This window comes from Lithobates pipiens, unplaced genomic scaffold, assembly GCF_037356315.1.
Source record: "Lithobates pipiens isolate NorthernLeopardFrog02 unplaced genomic scaffold, aLitPip1_a1.2 Scaffold_8, whole genome shotgun sequence".
Classification (NCBI taxonomy): Eukaryota; Metazoa; Chordata; class Amphibia; order Anura; family Ranidae; genus Lithobates; species Lithobates pipiens.
Genome location: NW_027507903.1, coordinates 71,818,551 through 71,833,249, shown reverse-complemented (window position 1 = coordinate 71,833,249; position 14,699 = coordinate 71,818,551). Strand labels below are relative to the sequence as shown.

Sequence of the window (14,699 nt, the reverse complement as noted above, 5' to 3'; positions counted from 1 at the left end):
CTGATGGACCTAGAAATAGAACATGTTTTAAATATTTCCGAATCAATTCCTATCGTATGCTGTTCCGACGGACCAAAAGGGACGCATGGTCAGCTATTGGCTACTGGCAATTGAACTTCCTTTTTCTAGTCCCATCGTACATGTTGTATGTCACCGCGTCTAGACGATCGTGTGATCGTGTGTAGGCAAGACAGTTTCACCGGAACTCCGTCAGAAAAGAGTTTATTCTGACGGAAAAAACGTTTGTGTGTACGCGGCTTTAGTGTACCCAGGTAATATATACTTCGTTAATTAGGACAAATTGGGCTTTCATTTGTTGATAAATGATAATGGATATCTTTAGATTTTTTTTAATTATTAAAAGGAAAACTGTCCAAAAATTCAAAAAAATATTTTGTTTAAAAATAGCTGTATATTTCTTGCTAATACCATAACCTACAACCCCAAATAAATGCTCCCGACGATCACATGGATCTTACAAACAGTTAGGTCTATATATATTTGAACACGTGCACAATTTTCATACTTTTGGCTCTGTATGCCACCAGAATAAAATTAAAATGAAACAATTCAAATGAATTTGAAGTGCAGACCTTAAGCTTTAATTCAAGGGGTTGAACATTAATATCAAGTACAAAATGTAGGAGCTGCAACCATTTTTATACACAGTTCCCCCATTTTCAGGGGCTCAAATTCAATTTGACAAATATAATCATAAATAAAATGTTAATTTTTATATTTTGATGAGAATGCTTTACTGACAGTGACTGCCTGAAGTCTGGAACCCATGGACATTACCAACTACTACTGGGTTTCTGATGCTTTGCCTGGCTCTAGCTGCAGCGATCTTCAGTTGTTCTTTGTTTGTGGGTCTTTCTGCCTTTGGTTTTGCCTTCAGCAAGTGAAATGCATGCTCAATTGGGTTGAGATCAGGTGATTGACTCAGCCATTGCAGAATATTCCACTTCTTTTCCTTCAAAAGCTCCTGGGTTGCTTTTGCAGTGTGTTTTTGATTATTGTCCATCATCTGTACTGTGAAGCGCCGTCCAATCAACTTTGCTACATTTGGCTGAATCTGGGCTGAAAGTATATCTCTAAACACTGCAGAATTAATCTGGCTGCTTCTGTCACATCATCAATAAACACCAATGACCCAGTGCCACTGGAAGCCATTCATGCCCATGCCATCACCCTGCCTCCACCATGTTTTACAGATGACATTGTGAGCTGTTCCAAGCCTTCTCCACACTTTTTTATTCCAATCAGGCTTTTCTATTCTTCAGGTTTATGAACAATTTGCACCTTACTGTGAACTCGCTGTATTTGCTCTTGTGAAGTCTTCCTCTGATTTGGATGTACACACCTTCAAATTAAGCCAGAGAGTGTGCCCTTTCAGCTCATATCCATTATATATATATCTATATATAGATATATATATATATATAGCTTGAATGTTTCAGTAAATACCTGCAAAAACGAAATTTGTGCCTGTGTCCAAATATATATGGACCTAACTGTATGTGTATGTTTTTCATTGTTTATACCCGTAGTAGGGCCCAGCAACAACAGAGCTTATTTTGCTTTTTTTATCTTAACTAAAACACACTGACCGGACACCAACTGTTTCTGATACCAAACTAAAAAATGCTTTTTGTTTTAATCTTGGCTAAAATGCACTTACCATGATCTTTGACCCTAACCTTGACACTAAACTAGATCAAGCCCTGATCTAGCCTTTTTATTTTTTCGGCACACACTTTTTTTTTTTTTTTACACTTTTTCTTCTCTAGCAAGGAGAAAGAGATACAATGTATCTTTTTCTTCATTCAAGAGGAGAAAACAACACAGGGCTGGGCTGTACGATGATTGATGACTGTGATAACCTCTGATTAGCTATCAGGAACAAGGCCTCCCGATTCCTGATTGTTAGCACGAGACCCAGAGCTCTCGTGGTAGCACACTGTGTTCACTCTAAGTACAAAGTAGCGCCTATACACTATATTACCAAAAGTATTGGGACATCTGCCTTTATATGCACATGAACTTTAATGACATGCCAGTCTTAGTCCGTAACATTCAATAATAAGTTGGCCCACCCTTTGCAGCTATGCTCAGCAGGAAAGGGTTAAAGAGGCCTTGTATCAATATCACTATTTTAGAACGATCTCATAGGCCCCGTTCACACTGTTGGATCGTTCAGGTCCGCCTGTAAGTTTTGACGGCAGACCTGAACAGGTGCTCCATGCTAGTCTATGGTGCAACGGATGTCAGCGGTGACATGTCTGCTGACATCCGACCCGGTTCGATCCGCCAAAAGCAGACGGATGGCCCTACGTTCAGATCCATTGCTGGCGGATCGGATCGGGTGAGATCTGATGAAAACGGACATGCTGTCCGTTTTCATCCGATCTCTTTATAGAAACCAGCGGCGCTTGACAAGCCCCTCCCAGCTCAGTGAGTAGAGAGGAACCTGTCATCCACTAGCTCAGCAGAGATCAACAGAGAGATCTCCCGCTGAGCTGGCAGACTCCGTGGAAGCGGATCTGCCTCGTGAGAATGAAGCCTTAAAGCTTTAAAATAAAGTCCTTGGGAGCAGCTTCCTAGCACATGCCAAAATAAACGCCACAACATGCCTACAGCTGCACTGCAGGCACAAAAAGTTTAACCACTTCCGGACCGCCCGCCATCAATATACGTCGATATGTTGATGTTAAATATCATATAGTTGCCATAACTCTGGTATTTTAGTCAATGATGAGCGGTTCGCTTTAAGATAAATGTGGTCTCTATGGCGGATTCAGTGCAAGATCACTTTTATCTCGGTCATCTCTGCCACTTACCGGATCCATCATAGCGGCGGGCGCGATTTGATCCTTTCTCCTGCTTGCCACTAAGTCAAGTGAGGGAATGATGGTCCCCACTCGACTCCATGCCATTTCATGACGGCAGTGACATCAAACGTCACTTCCGCCCAAAGGAACACTTTTTATTGCTTTTTTTTTTGTATGGCTTTTAAGTGTACATGTGAGATCTGAGGTCTTTTTGGCCCCAGATCTCACATTAAAGAGGTCCTGTCATGCTTTTTTTCTATTACAAGGGATGTTTACATTCTTTTTAATAGGAATAAAAGCGATCCTTTTTTTTTTTTTAAAGAACAGTGTAAAAATAAAAAAATAAGAAGTAAAATAAATAAAAAAATCGATTCGTCCCTCCGAGCTCGCGCACAGAAGCGAACGCATACGTAAGTCATGCCCACATATGAAACTGTGTTTAAACCACACATAAGCTATCGCCACGATTGAGAGTAATAATTATAGCACTAGACCCCCTCTGTAACTCAAAACTGGTAACCCGTAGAAATTCTTAAACGTCGCTTATTTTTATGTGTCAGTTTTTTGCCATTCCACAAGCGGGCACAATTTTGAAGCATGACATGTTGGGTATCAATTTACTCGTTGTAACATCATCTTTCACAATACATAAAACATATGGACTACCTTTACTGTGTTCTTCTTTGCATTTGCAAGACCACTGCGCAAATACAGTGTGACATGTTGTTGCAAGAAATGCCATTTTATTCTCTAGGGTGTCTGAAAAAAAATATATGTTTTGAGGTTCAAAGTATTTTCTAGCAAAAAAAGATTTTAATTAACAGATGTCAAAAATAGGCCTGGTCCTTAACCACTTCAATACCGGGCTATAATCATATATATATATGGCCATCCTGGGCGGGCGTCATATGACGTCCTCATTTTCTCGATGCTCCTGTGGGCCCCCAGGGCCCCATAGCGCGGCGATCGGGGATGAGGCATGTTCATCGGACACAGCCCAATCCAGATCTGTGAAAAGAGCCAATAAAAAATGTCTCTTTACCACGTGACCGGCTGTGTCCAATCACAGTCGGTCACATGTACTGCCCACATGCACATCACTCGTGCACGCCCCTAGGGCACGCACAGAGCGGTGATCGGGGACACAACCCAAACCGATCACAGTATAGAGCCAATGAAATTGGCTCTTTACCACACGACCGGCTGTGTCCAATCACAGCCAGCCACAGAATGTCAACAAACCACGGTAACGAAATGTTACCGGGTTCTCCTCCTCACACACCGATCATGTGTGAGAAGGAGATTGCGGTAACATCTTGTTACAGCTCAGTGTGTACACCAACCACGCTGACTCCCCCCTATTAAAGAGGACCTGTCACCAGCCATCAAAAGTACCTGTCTTCACCCATCAAAGTACCTGTCACAGCCCATCTGAGTACCCAAGTACCCAAGTACCTGTCACAGCCCATCTAAGTAGCCGAGTATATGTCACAGCCCATCAGAGTACCCGAGTATCTATCTCCAGCCCATCAGAGTACCCAAGTACCTATCTGCAGCCCATGCCTCATAGAATATATGTTGGGGTGTTTGCTTTCCAAAATGTGGTTATTTTTGGGTAATTCCACTGTCCTGGGGCTCAAGGACCTTCAAAAGTGTGATAGGTAGGAATGAAATGAGATGTGTAATTTAATGCTCCTAGAATGCCTGAAGGTACTACTTCAATGTTGGGCCTCTGTATGTGGACTGGCTATATAAAAGTCTCACACATATAGTATCACCATACTGAGGAGGAGTAGCAGAATGTGTTTTGGGGTGTCATTTTTGCTATATACACGCTTTGCGTTAGTAATATCTTATAAACTGACCACTTTGTGTAAAACAAAAAAAAAGTTTTAATTTTCTTTCCGCGCTTTCCGAAGACTTGTGGAAAAAAATGAACCGTTCAAAAGACTCATTATGCCTCATAGAATAGAAGTTGGGGTGTTTGCTTTCCAAAATGGGATCCTTTTCTGGGTAATTCCACTGTTCTGGTGCACCAGGGCCTTCACAAATGTAATAGGTCGTAAGGAAATTTGAGGTGTAATTTATGCTCCTAGAATCCCTGATGGTGCTCCCTGCATGTGAGACCTTTCTGTGTGGCCAGGTTGTGTAAAAGTCTTACACATGTGGTATTGCTAATACTCGGGAGGAGTAGCAGAATGTATTTTGGGGTGTAACTGGAAGTATGCATATGCTGTGTGTAGGAAGTAACTTGTTATTACGACAATTTTGTGAAAAAATAAAAAATTAATTCTTAATTTTCCCAAGAATTGTGGGCAAAAAACGACAACTTCAAAAAACTCTCCATGCCTCTTACTAAACACATTTAACTGTCTACTTTTCAGAAAGGGGTTATTTGGGGGGTATTTGCACTTTCCTGACATTTCAGGGCCTCAATAATTGAGATAGGCCATCAGTGCATCAGGTGTGATCAATTTTCAATGATTTGCACCATAGCTTGTAGACTCTATAACTTTAACAGAGACTAAATAATATACACTAATTTGGGTTATTTTTACCAAAGAGATGTAGCAGTATAAATTTTGGCCCGAATTTATGAACAAAAAGGACTTATTTGCAAAATGTTATCTTAGAAATTGTTTTGTTTGTAATTTTCGCTTTTTTTTTTACTTATGTCGCAAAAAAATTAAAAACCCAGCGGTGATTAAATACCACCATAAGAAAGCTCTATTTGGATGAAAAAAAAATGATAAAAAATGTGTTTGGGTACAGTGTTGCATGACTGAGTAATTGCCATTCAAAGTGTGAGAGCGCTGAAAGCTAAAAATTGGTCTGGGCAGGAAGGGTGTATAAATGTCCTGTATTGAAGTGGTTAAAGAGGAGGTCCGCCCACCCCTGCAAAAATGAAAAGCCAGCACTTATACATACTGCAGCTGCTAACTTTTAATAATACTCCACTTTCCTGTCCTGAAATCCAGTGATGGCGGCACCACAGCTGAGGTTTCCATCATCTGTTGGGTGCTGCCGCTGCCATTGCGGGTAAGGGAACCCAGCAGTGTAGCATTACGGCTTCATGCTGGGTCCCTACTGCGCATGCGAGAGGCACCCCGTTCTCTCCTTCTGGCTGAGCTGTGAAGTTATACGCCACAGCCTGGACTCCCGGAAGTGGGTACAGGATACCTGTCCAAGACAGGTATCTGCTCCCCCCTCCCCCCGAAAGGCGCAAAATGTCACACCAGAGGGGGGAGGAGACAAATGAGCGGAAGTTCCACTTTTGGGTGGAACTCCACTTTAAGTGGTTAATTCAGCATGGTTCTCAACAGCTTCAAATTATTCAAATTCCCTTTTGTCAACCAAATGCATTAACAAACCCAGATATTACCCTGTAGCAGTGATATCAGCACTGTCCTGTACATTGCCTGTGCAAGACAGTGCAGAAGGGGGGCAGCAAGCTCCACCCAATACAGGCTACCTCCAGAAAACTACAGGATGGGCAGAGACAAGACCAGTCACCCCACACAAGGGAGAGAGATCAGCAGTGAGCGGTCTTTATTAGAGGAAGCTCCTGCACAGAGGCAAACTCTGGATTACTGTACAGTTCAGCTTTTAACTCCTATCTGTATTGCGAACAATAGTAAATTAAATGAGATGATAAATATCCATATTCCAAATTTAAAAATGTGAAATGTGTGAATTTTTGCCATGTACCTGTAACTGATCCTTTAGCGTCCTCCAATCATATTGTATTATACTGATATTAAAATTGCTGTAAGTGAATATAACTATGAAAGCATTATGACAATAATTGTCTTTACCATTTTGGGGTTAGAAAGCCTATGCTAACCTTTCAAAATGGAGAATTTAGTGTCCCAAGTCCCTCTCCCCCTTGCCTAGTGATTGTAAACACTCCTTTTTTTATCTTAAAATAATAAACATGTTATACTTATCTTTGTACAGAGCAGCCCCAAACCTCCTCTTCTGGGGTAACCCACTGTCATTCCTAGATCCTCTTTTTCTCCATGTGCCACCATAGGAAGCCGCTTCCCACTGTGGCACACCTGCGGGCTTGATCCCTAGCTGCACTGTCTGCATCTATAGACACACTCGGCCCCGTCCCTCCTTTCCCTGCTCACAGAATTTGAATGCCCGAGTACCTGTGAGAAGAGGAAGAGAGGAGAGAGGAGAGAGGAGAGAGAAGACTGCAGCCAGCATAGTGCTGGTTAGCTGACAGACTCAGGTGTTTAGAGAAGGAGGGGAGGGAAAAAGTGGGTGTTTGTTACCTTAATGCAGGGAATACACTGAGGCAGAAAAGCACCCAGGCTTTAGAAATACTTTAAGATCAGTAGATGCCAGCAAAACTACCAAAACTGAAAAACCAAAACGTAAAAGTATAGAGGCTCGTATGGGTCTTGAAGAGGAGGTAAATCAAAGCAGCAGCGTTTTTTTATTGTTATATATAAAAAAAATAGGGCCCAGGGCGCTACCTCATACTATGTAAAATATATCAGAAAAAAAAGAGGGTCTCCAAGATCGACTGTTCTCCAGAAAGTATATATAAGACCTACATAGAAAAAAAGGGCCCTCTAGGTAAAAGGGAATCACGCTGTCTCCTCTACTATTGAAAATCAGGACGAGAAACATACAGTGAGTGTCCCCTCCCACAGAATTAGGTATATTAAATTATAATGTCCAATAAGGGCATCAGATAATATACATGAAATTTACCCCCTATTAGTGCCCACCATATACTCTAAGTAGGCTAATGCCGCGTACACACGAACAGACTATCCGGCGTACTTAGTCTGGCGGACAAACCGTCGTAAAATCCGCCGGACTGTCCGAACAAGCGGACCTGCCCACACACGGGACTTTTCCGGCGGACCTAGGCCGCCGGACTATCCGCCCTGCTTTTGAAATGAACGGACTTGCCCACACACACACAGAGGAAAGTCTGTTCATTTTGAGTGTGGCTCCAGGTAGCGAATGAATCGTTGCTGGTCCCGTCACCTGGTATGGACTTAAAGGGGAAGCCCTACGCCGAAAAAACAGCGTGGGGGTCCCCCCCAGGTCCATTTCAGACCCTTATCCAAGCACGCAACCTGGCCGGTCAGGAAAGGGGGTGGGGACGAGTGAGCGCCCCCCCCTCCTGAGCCGTACCAGCCGTGTGCCCTCGACATAGAGGGGTGCTTTGGGGAAGGGGGGCCACGCAGCCCCCCCACCCCAAAGCACCTTGTCCCCATGTTAAAGCGAGGTTCCACCCTAAAGTGGAACCTCCGCTGATCGGATCCCTCCCCCCCTCCGGTGTCACAATTGGCACCTTTCAGGGGGGAGGGGGGTGGAGATACCTGTCAAAGACAGGTATTTACACCCACTTCCGGGCATAGACTCCCGTGGGAGTCTACGCCATTTCCTGTCCTGCCGCGCTGTCTGCTGGGACACACACGGGTCTCAGAGACAGCGCGGAGAATTCCTATTGCGCTGCGCGACTCGCGCATGCGCAGTAGGGAACCGGGAAGTGAAGCCGATTCGCTTCACTTCCTGATTCCCTCACCTAGAATGGTGGCGGCAGCAGCCGAGGGCCGAGCGATCGAACGGCCTCGGCTGCCGGCATCGCTGGAACCCGGGCAGGTGAGTGTCCATTTATTAAAAGTCTGCAGCTGTAGTATTTATAGCTGCTGGCTTTTAATATATTTTTTTTTGGTGGAATCCCTCTTTAATGAGGACAAGGGCCTCTTCCCGACAACCCTGTCCATTGGTTGTCGGGGTCTGCGGGCAGGGGGCTTATCGGAATCCATGAGCCCCCTTTAATAAGGGGTCCCCTGGATCCCGGCCCCCCACCCTATGTGAATGAGTATGGGGTACAATGTACCCCTACCCATTCACCTGTGAAAAAAATGTAAAAAAAAACACAACACACAAGGGTTAAAAATAGTTTATTGCACAGCTCCGGGGGTCTTCTTCCGTCTTCGGGGGTCTTCTCACCGGACTCCTCCACTATCTTCTGCTAGCTCTTTTACTAGCGGAGGAGCCCGGCTTTCTTCTTCGACGCCGCCCTCTTCTTCCGACTTTGGGGGTCTTGTCCCCCTCTTCGGTTCTTCTTGCCGGGCCTCCGCACCTCCTTCTAGCTCTTTTACAAGCGGTGGCCCGGTCTTCTATCGCCGCTGTCTTCACCGCCTTCTGTTCTTCTCTTCTTGAGCTGTTGACTCCTCTCTGTCTCTGGCCACAATGAGAGGCACGTGGTGTGCGGCAACTTATATAGGGACATCACCGGGTGATGTCCCCGCCCATTATGATGTCAGTCCCAGCATCCTCTAGCGTTCGCATCTGGCTTTTTCGAACTAATTGGTCCTATTTAGCGATATACAAATGTTTTTTTATGTACTATGTGAGCTTTATATTCTAGTACATGGATTATTAGTGTGTGTATCACGCTGGTGTACAGTGTTATCACTGTGCGCCATTGGGACCTGGTAGGTATCTTTTATAATTTGCCTTCACCAACTGTGATTGTTTTTGCTGGCCGTAATATATATTTTTAAACTTTTTCTTTTTTAATTGTATTTTTAATTTTGTAATTTTTTGTAATAATATTTTTTGGGATTAATTTGTGGATTTTTTTTTTATAAATTCATTTTTGGTGATTAAGAATACTGCACCATGGGAGCTGCTTTTTGTTTTTTCTGAGGATCCATCATAGTGCCAGAAGCCATAATTATAAAGGGGATTATCCTGAGCATAAAGAATATGGAGTAGTGAAAGGAGGAGGTCGAGCTGAACGGAGACAGCCCGATACTAAGAGACTACATGCTTTTGACCCCTTTGGGGTACAGGGATCTGGTGAGTGGGGACCTGAGTGGGTGAGCACGAAAGTCACTGGATTACGCTGATCAAGCACCAAAGTCACCTATAACCTGTTTTCGATCAACCTCATGGTTCCTGTGAACTGACATATATTGACTGAGCACATCATTTATATATATATATATATATATATATATATATATATATATATATATATATATATATATATATATATACAGCCGAAAGCTTCACGTGGCATATATAAAACAGCTTTTTTGTATATATTTTTTGCACCATTTTGCACATGTATTTTGCACTTCTGTGCACTCTGCACTTTATGGACACAAGAGATGGTTTTGCACTAATTTTGGACGTTATTGATTTTTGATTAATGTAGGAGGTTGCCTCTTTTTTCTCCTTATATTGTGGACTAGTTTGATGGACAGAGGAGCTACATTATTGGTTTTGCACGTATATATATATAATTTTTTATATCATTTTTGATATTCTTGACACTTGTATTTTAGTTCATATATTTTTATTATTTATTATTGTCTTTTACTCACCTTCCATTTGTAGAATTCATCTCGTTATTTTGTAATAGCCTGATATAATATTATGTAGGAGTGTCAGCAGACAAGACGGGGTGTTCACTCTTAGCCTACTTAGAGTATATGGTGGGCACTAATACGGGGTAAATTTCATGTATATTATCTAATGCCCTTATTGGACATTATAATTTAATATACCTACCGTATTTATCGGCGTATAACACGCACTTTTTCCCCCTTAAAATCGGGGGAAAGTCGTGGGTGCATGTTATACGCCGATCCCCACTGTCTGTGAGGCTAAAATACTGAGCGGCGCTGAAAAAGACCGAGCCGTCTGCTCTGCTCCACTCGTAGTTCCGCCTCCCTGCTGTTTCTGGAGGGAGCGCTGCCGAAAAAGACAGAGCCGACTCTACTGTGTATTCGGCTTGGCTCGGCTCGCAGTCCCGCCCAGTATGTGCCCAGTGAGGCGGGACTACGAGCGGAGCCGAGCAGATGGCTCGGTCTTTTTCGGCGGTGCTCGCTTGGTCTGTCTCGGCGGCGGGATATTTAAACATGGGCAAGGCTGCAAACGGCACTGGGCGAGCTGGAAATGGCACTGGCAAGCTGCAAATGACACTATGCAAGGCTGCAAACAGCGGTGGGCAAGCTGCAAATGACACTGATCATTCTGCAATTATGGACAAGGCTGCAGATGCACACTGATAAGGCTGCATTGACGGGCATTTAAATGTACGTTTTTTTTCCCTTAAACTTCCCTCCTAAAACTTTTTTTTCCTTAAAATGCCCTCCTAAACTTGGGGTGCGTGTTATACGCCGGTGCGTGTTATACCCCGATAAATACGCTAATTCTGTGGGAGGGGACACTCACTGTATGTTTTTCATCGTGATTTTCAATAATAGAGGAGACATAGCGTGACTCTGTTTCCCTTTTACCTAGAGTGCCCTTTTTTTCTACGTAGGTCTTATATATACTTTCTGGAGAACAGTCGATCTTAGAGACCCTCTTTTTTTCTGATAAATTTTATATAGTATGAGGTAGCTCCCTGGGCCCTATTTTTTTTATATATAACACTTGCATATCAACCGCCTTGTTGTGGGGGCTGTGGCCATTTATACCAGTTTTTTTTTTATTGTCAACATTTCAATGAGGCTTAGTCCATCTTTCCCAAGATGAAATCTAAAGAGCAACTATAAGCTAGTAAGTGACTAAGGCCTGGCATGAGGTTTTCCCTTTGACTATTTACCATCAAATAAACCCTCCATTGCATTAGATGGCAAGAACAGGCATCTCTACAGCACACAATGCTCAGATTAGACTGTCTACCCTCCATGAAAACACAGCACAAGTTTTAGTCAAGAAACAGAAGATACTGAATACAAAATACTGCAGTGCTGTCTGAATTCACAGACATATACAGAGTAACCTTCCTGCATACATTGTAATAGCTATAGATGCAGAGAGAGGGCGTGATGCACTTTTGTTGATGCGTTATGTATAATGTTTATTTAACATTTCTTTGCAGCTAAGAAATATAATAATTATATTTGATATAGATATATAAATATTCCATGGTAATCTATTTGAACTGCTCTATTTGAGCTCCTTTTCGTGTGTTAATCTGTCTATTGCTAACTGCTCTGTTGAAAACAAATAAGTCTGTTGTTTACAGAGGTCAACAACTGAAGCCATAATGTAAGCATATAATTGAATGGGTCAGACATGACACACCCACCATACCTCTTCCAGCAGGACCATATGGAATGTCAATCAGATCTCTTTAGAAAACCCTTAACGTGACACCAAACAATATTCCTATTTTTCACAAATATATCTTGCACATCCGTTTATTGGCCTTGTAACCTATTTTTATGTGGTTTCCTACTGTGTTCTTCTGCCTCCTCGTAAAATCCATGAGCTCCTGAGTGTCTTATTTTTCCTCTTTACTCCTGTTTGTTTGAAACAAGCAGTGCATGTCAGTTGCAATCTTGTGCACTACTCTGTCACCCTCTAACAGTATGTCAGATCACAGCAAAAAAATAAAAAATAATAATTTGGAGGAGGCTGAGAAAAATAGAAGAGACTTTTTGAGTTGAGACTATATACTTTAATAGATTTTTTTTTTTTAATCAAGTCTAGTATGCTTCGTGACACCATTGTGATGATGCAATCTGTATGTTTATCTGTAGAATTAATTTAAAAAAAAACACAAAACAAAACAAACCTAAAAACAATACAGTTTCCCATAACATAAAACTGTTCTGTTGTCAGGGGAGTCCTGTGCAATTCCTAATGATGATAAGATGGTGGGAAAACCAAATGAAAAAAGCAATGACCAGCCGCTGAAACAAGAAGGTATCTTATATTCTTATATTGTTTGAAATATATTTAAATATATTTTTGTTTTAACATATTGTACTTCTATCATAGTTGTATATGTCCCTTCAGCAGACTGTACTATAAAAGCAATTGATAACCCAACAACTATCGCAAAAGCAAAAGAGACATTTGGGGCATGGATGATGGATTTCTCAAACTGGACTACTGATGATCGAATCTGGATTGCAGGACATTTTTCAGGTAGAAGATCTAATAATGAATGAGTTACTGTTATGAGTTACAGATTTCTAGTCCCCCAGACTAATTAGGAAGTTCTAAATGGCAGTGTGTAATACACTTATATGCTGTAAAAGGATATTAGAAGTACTTCTGGTATATGTAAATATTTATGCTTTCTAGCAGTGTTTGAACCAGAACTGTAACCGGTTCACTCCAAAACTTCTGAATTCTGGATGCATTTCTGAATGTGCAGTTTTAATGCATTCCAGTTTTTCCTCTCTTTTTTTTTCTTCATCTCAATTCAGAATATGTGAAATGTGGTGCGTTTTTTGATGCATTTTGCTGTATTCCAGATGCAATCCATATAAAAAGAATGCAGCATGTTCTGCTTCTGTTGACTGTACTGGAATGCACTACATTGATATGAACTAGGGCCAGTGGAATACATGGAAAACACTTTGCATGCTTTTTTGATGTAGATTAAAAATGCACTGGACTGCATCTGGTGTCAACCATCCCTAAACAAGGTCACTACTATGTCCTGGTAAAATTCAGTGCTGGACTGTTAGGCCGCGTACACACGGGCGGATTGTCTGTCCAACTTAGTCCGCTGAACCATGTTTCAGCGGACAATCCGCTCGTGTGTGGGCTTCAGCTGACTTTTTCAGCGGACTGTCTGACGAACAAAGTCTTACGGAATTTCCGTAATTTTGTCCGTTCAAACTTGGTTTTGTCCGTCCAAACTTGGTTTCAGTGGACAGTCCGCTCGTGTGTAGGCAAGTTGGACGGACTAAGTATGGCGCATGCTCAAAAAGGATTTACACGGCCGAAGGTTGCATTGCAGTGTATAGGACGTCGTTTTTCTAGTCCCGTCATACGTGCTGTACACGTCATCACGCACGCTTTCAGCGGACTGTCTGCTCATCGTGTGTGGTCAAGGCCGTTCATTCAAATTTTGAACGGACTGTCTGTCGGATTGTCTGACGAACTTAGTTGGGCGGACAATCCGCCCATGTGTGTACGCGGCCTTAATGTTAAAGTGTTTGCCAGAGCAAGAAATGTTTTGTATAAAATGTTTTATATAAAGAAGGGCTGTAAGTACAGAAAACACCTGGTGATCTATCACAACTCCACTGTGCTCCTACATTGACTACTTTGCCTGTGCTGCACTAAAATCCCAACCAACATCGTCAACCCTTCCTGTTGGACTACAGAACTCCATCTATCCCAACCCTTCTCTGTCCAATCCATGTGCATATGCTGATTTATTTACCAACAAAATAATGCTGCTGTGCTCGTTGGTAGATGTAGTTATAGGGGCATGCCTCTGTCAGTAGAAACTTGAGCTTCCAGCAGCTGTGATGTCACAAAGAAAAATTAGTCGTTTCTCACTACAGGAACAAGATTAAAGAAAAATAATGCATGCTCTGTTATCTTTTCTGCCCCACTCTTCCAAATATAGAATCTGCACTATAGCTTCCATCAATGAAAGCAGTCTATGAACAGAGGAGGCAGGCAGCTTCCTCCATTTATAGAGGGCTTTTCAATGATGGAAGTTATGGAGAAGATGGGTGAAAAGGGCAGGCATAGTTAGAACTCTTTGACGAGTAACTATGACAGGCCCCTTGGAAATATCCTTGCAGCACCAGAAGATCACAGCTGTGGGGGTATGGGCTGCAGAGATCTTTGCATTTTAAAGTGGTTTTAAAGGCTCAAGGTTTTATACTTTCGTTCAGAGCCCCCCCCCCCCCCAACTACTCACATGAGCTCCCTCTCGACCCAGCGATGTGCATGTGAGCTGAGTTTCTCCTGGGTCTCTCATTTCTCAATGGTTGAGACAGCAGTGGGAGCCATAGGCTCCTGCTACTGTCAATCACATCCAGTGAGCCAATAAGAAGGGAGTGGGGGCGGGGCTGAGCGATGGCTGTGTGTGTCTTATGGATTCTCAGAGCGGAGTTC

At 42.6% G+C, this 14,699-nt stretch overlaps 1 protein-coding gene across 2 annotated transcripts in view; it reads left to right on the top strand.

Annotated features, from left to right (window-relative positions):
- Positions 1–14,699, top strand: part of GLDN (gliomedin) — a 62,818-nt gene that overhangs the window by 39,336 nt on the left and 8,783 nt on the right. The window contains exons 7-8 of one of the 2 annotated variants that reach the window (XM_077471903.1): positions 12,453–12,536; positions 12,630–12,761. In XM_077471903.1, coding sequence (XP_077328029.1) covers positions 12,453–12,536; positions 12,630–12,761 — 216 coding nt within the window. Of the gene's footprint in view, positions 1–12,452; positions 12,537–12,611; positions 12,762–14,699 lie in introns of both variants that reach the window. The other variant, XM_077471902.1, reaches the window with a different exon arrangement.